At 32.1% G+C, this 4,046-nt stretch overlaps 1 protein-coding gene across 1 annotated transcript in view; it reads left to right on the top strand.

The window, feature by feature from the left end:
* The window catches only part of LOC106461462 (heterogeneous nuclear ribonucleoprotein R-like), a 28,543-nt gene that overhangs the window by 3,998 nt on the left and 20,499 nt on the right, over positions 1–4,046 (top strand). Inside the window, exons 3-4 of the mRNA XM_022388429.1 lie at positions 199–434; positions 2,493–2,600. Of these exons, the coding sequence (XP_022244137.1) occupies positions 199–434; positions 2,493–2,600 (344 nt within the window). The remainder of the gene's footprint in view (positions 1–198; positions 435–2,492; positions 2,601–4,046) is intronic.

Raw genomic sequence — 4,046 nt, 5'->3', positions numbered from 1 at the left:
ATTTAGATTTAGTTAGTAGTAGCATTTTGTTGATAGTATTTGTTTTGTGTATCTGTAGGAAAGTTGGCGTATTTAGATTTAGTTAGTAGTAGCGTTTTGTTGATAGTATTTGTTTTGTGTATCTGTAGGAAAGTTTGCGTATTTAGATTTAGTTAGTAGTAGCGTTTTGTTGATAGTATTTGTTTTGTGTATCTGTAGGAAAGTTGGCGTATTTAGATTTAGACGAACGTGCCCTGGATGCACTTAAAGAATTTCCCGTTGATGGTGCTTTGAACGTACTGAAGCAGTTCCTCGATAGTAGTTTAGAACACGTGTCCAATAAAAGTGCTTACTTGTGTGGTGTAATGAAATCGTACAGACAGAAGAGTAAATTGGGGGGATCGTCATCTTCGTCAGCAGCTACAACGAAAGGTCCAGATGAAGATAAAATCAAAGTGAGTATGGTGAAAATCAGTGTGACACATTTGTTATTTAACTTGTATATATCGTACGTTTTGGAAAAATTGCCAATAGCTAACCAAAGAAGAACCAGTAACCAGTTTGATCTGGTTTCCTTTACTTTGGTGCGTAACAACAAAACTTACGAGATCATTGTAATCCACTATTCATTTTGGCATTCCGTTTATTCAGAATTATGTTACATTTCAAGACTTTTCTCTTCTGGTATCTGATATCTCATTATTATTATTATTATTAAAAAAAAAAAATGTTGTTTGTTTCTCAGTAATGTAATGCTGGTTTCCCGTGTAACTTTAAAAGCAGTAAAACATGTTGGGTTTGAATGCTTATTGACTTACAGAGTCTTCGGTCATTTTTGTTCTGCTGAATTTAATTTGGCTACCTTATTTTCTTTTAATTAATTCAAAAGGTTGATTTTTTTTTTTTTTTGTCTCACCCAGCTATCTAAAATAAATTAAGTACAAGTTTTAATTTCGAAAGGAAATATTTGGATTAATTCTGAATCTGCTGTGGTGGTCTGACTTTTCTCTACCCTTATGAAGGTTTCAGATTGTTCAACCAATTAGAGCTACATACTATAGGTACTGAAGAGCCAGAATATCAAGTCTCTCTCTTCTTGCCTTACCAAGATATCACTCGTTCACCCCACCCACCCCATAAAAAAAACAAAAAACAGGCTTCTCCCATATTCTCTGTAATTTCAGAAATTTCCATAATTCTCTCTCTGACATTGCTGTTGAATATGTATATAACCAACAGGCAATTGCCTTTTTTGTTCATGAGGAAGGCTTGATGTATTTAGACAAGACATTTTTCAACGTAAATACAGGTTAATAAGAAAACTGGATCAGTTATTAATTATAATTATTTTTATCATTAATTATTTCTAGGATGTGCTGTTTAGCTAAATGGAGACCTTTTTATTTGATGGCTGTTTGTTTTAACTTGAATGTTCCATAGTTGTGTCATGGTTGGTGCATTTGGACCTGAAAATTCATTGCTTGCCTTCACTTAATGCAAAAACACATGCACTTCACTTTAGGCCTTTTAGTGCTCTACAGAGGGTTGAGTATGCCATATACAACAATTTTAAATATATAAATCAGCAAATCATGGCATATATGTATATATATCACGACTACGTTTCAACTTTGTTAAGTAGTTTGATGTTACTGCAAGTTAATTATTTGTGAGAAGGATACGTAAAATATTCATACTTTGTGATAAAGATGTTATCAGGACTTCCAAAAAGGGGATATCCCTTCTATGTAATGGCATTGGAATACAATGTATGATCTTAGACACCAAGACCGTCCAAAAAGAGACCTGTGACAAATCTTACCACAGCTGTAGTAAGTAAGAAAGTATATTATCTTGTAACAGGTGAAAATCCACAATCACGAAGATTGGTGCCATACACATGTCCCAGGCAACATTATGTAATATAATTAAGAAGGATTTCCAAGCAGTTGGGGAATGAAACGGGGGTATTTATGCTATTTGATATGATACTGTACTGGTCAGTTCACCGAAGGCAGTGCCTGTGTGATCAAACCATTGAATTGGGTGCCAGGAAACCATCGTCTTCTTACACTAGGTGATGGATCCTTTTGCAATGGAAACAATGCCACAAGGCCATTGTCAAGATTCACTGCAAAGTATGACTGACCATGGTGATGTAGACTGTAATGACATGGCAAGTCTCCAAAACCATTTTAATATAATGTACTCAACCTCTTTATACAAGTGAGGGCAAATGAGAGTGGCTGTAGTGGTGTTGATGGATCCTGTTGACTGATTGCTTTTATTATAGTTTATCGTTTTACAATTAGAAACTTTTGTTGTTATTAGATTGAAATTTGTTTGATTTCTTTATATGGCATTGTTAAAAATTTGTATTTAATTTTTCATCTGTCGTTAACATTTTCATGTTCATGATGCACGTCATGAGAGTAATACGTTAAATAATTCTTCGTACACTTTATAAGCTCAGTTGTGTACTAGGCATTATATTAGATTGATGTGATTTGCAGGCTATCTTAGACAGAACAGGATACACACTCGATGTAACAACAGGACAGAGGAAATACGGGGGTCCTCCACCAGACTGGGATGGACCTCCGCCAGGATCTGGTTGTGAAGTAAGTCTAACATTGTTCACTTTTATTGTGACTAAAATAGTAAAAAAAAATTTTTATCCCCAACATTGATTGAAAAATATACGTGCCAAATTAAAAACATCTTTATAACGGAAAGTTTTGAAAACTTATTATTAATGAGTTTCTTTTACAGTTTACATGTAAGACTTAACTCAAAAAAAGAAATTGTTTTGATTTAATCTTAATATTTTGGTGGTAATACATTTTTGTCAAGATTAAAACTAAAACTTTTCAACACTTATTAACTCCTCAATGGTTCAGCATTAAGTTTAAGGCCTTATATATTAAAAAACAGTGCAGGGCAAAATGCAGATAGCCCACTGTGAAGCTTTGTGTTTAAATACAATATGCGTGTAGATCTTTGTAGAAGATAATAATTAACTTTCAGAGGAAAACTTGGTGAGTAGCCATCATGTGGAATCAACAAATATATTTTTTCAGCCGTGTGCTTTTAGAGAAATAACAAAAATTATGTATTGCTTTTAAAGTGTACATTAAATCATTGAAATAATGTTTTTTGATAAATATTGCTGGTATGTCTTGAGATGATTAAATACAATAAAAATTATCTGTTTAAAAAGTAATGGAAAAAACCCAAATTTTTGCTGTAATTTTGATTTTTGTCTCCCAACTGTATTTGTATTCTCACCTGTATAGATAAAAACTCTTGTCTAGATATAAAATATAGATACAAAATCTGTGGTCAGTTTACTACATTTTTGTTTGTTTTCCAAACCCTAAAGCTAACGATCATAAATATATCATTTGAAAGCTAAGATTTCCTCTTTGTGATCCCCCACCCCTGTAAGTCAGCAGTAAGTTCACAAACTTAAAACTTTAAAATCCAAGGTTCAGTTCTTTGAAGCACAAATAGCCCATTATTTAGCTGTGCGCAAAAAAAACAAAAAACTTTTGCAATCAATTTTTTGTCTTAAGGTTCCCCTTTTTTCTATATATATTGTAAGTTTTCTAATTTTTTTGTTATTAGTTAGAAGCTTTTGTTTATCACATAATTTTAGATAGTTGTATTAGTTTTAACATATATAGTATCACATTTTTATCAGAAAATTTGTTTCAACACAGTATGCTTGTACATTAAGTCAATAATTTTAGTCTCTGCTAATTAGTACATGCGAAACTTTGCTTTCAGGTCAAGTCATAGTATATTGCACAGTGGGAGAGAGAGTATACGTTAATGTCGTCTAGTCTTCTTTATTTCATTATAAATTGTAAACTTACTTTAGGAAAAAAAAAAGGTAAACTTAGGTTGAAAATTTTCAACTCTTTTGCAATTTATCTTAATGTGTTTTAAGTATGGTAATATTTGTGAATACAAATGTCCAGTATAATACTACCAGGCTAGAAATGGTTAAATTACTTCAGACATTGTTTAATAATAAAAAATACAGTTGTTTTTTTCTTTTTTCT

This window comes from Limulus polyphemus, unplaced genomic scaffold (assembly GCF_000517525.1).
Source record: "Limulus polyphemus unplaced genomic scaffold, Limulus_polyphemus-2.1.2 Scaffold964, whole genome shotgun sequence".
Classification (NCBI taxonomy): domain Eukaryota; kingdom Metazoa; phylum Arthropoda; class Merostomata; order Xiphosura; family Limulidae; genus Limulus; species Limulus polyphemus.
This window is presented reverse-complemented; position numbering and strand designations above follow the sequence as displayed.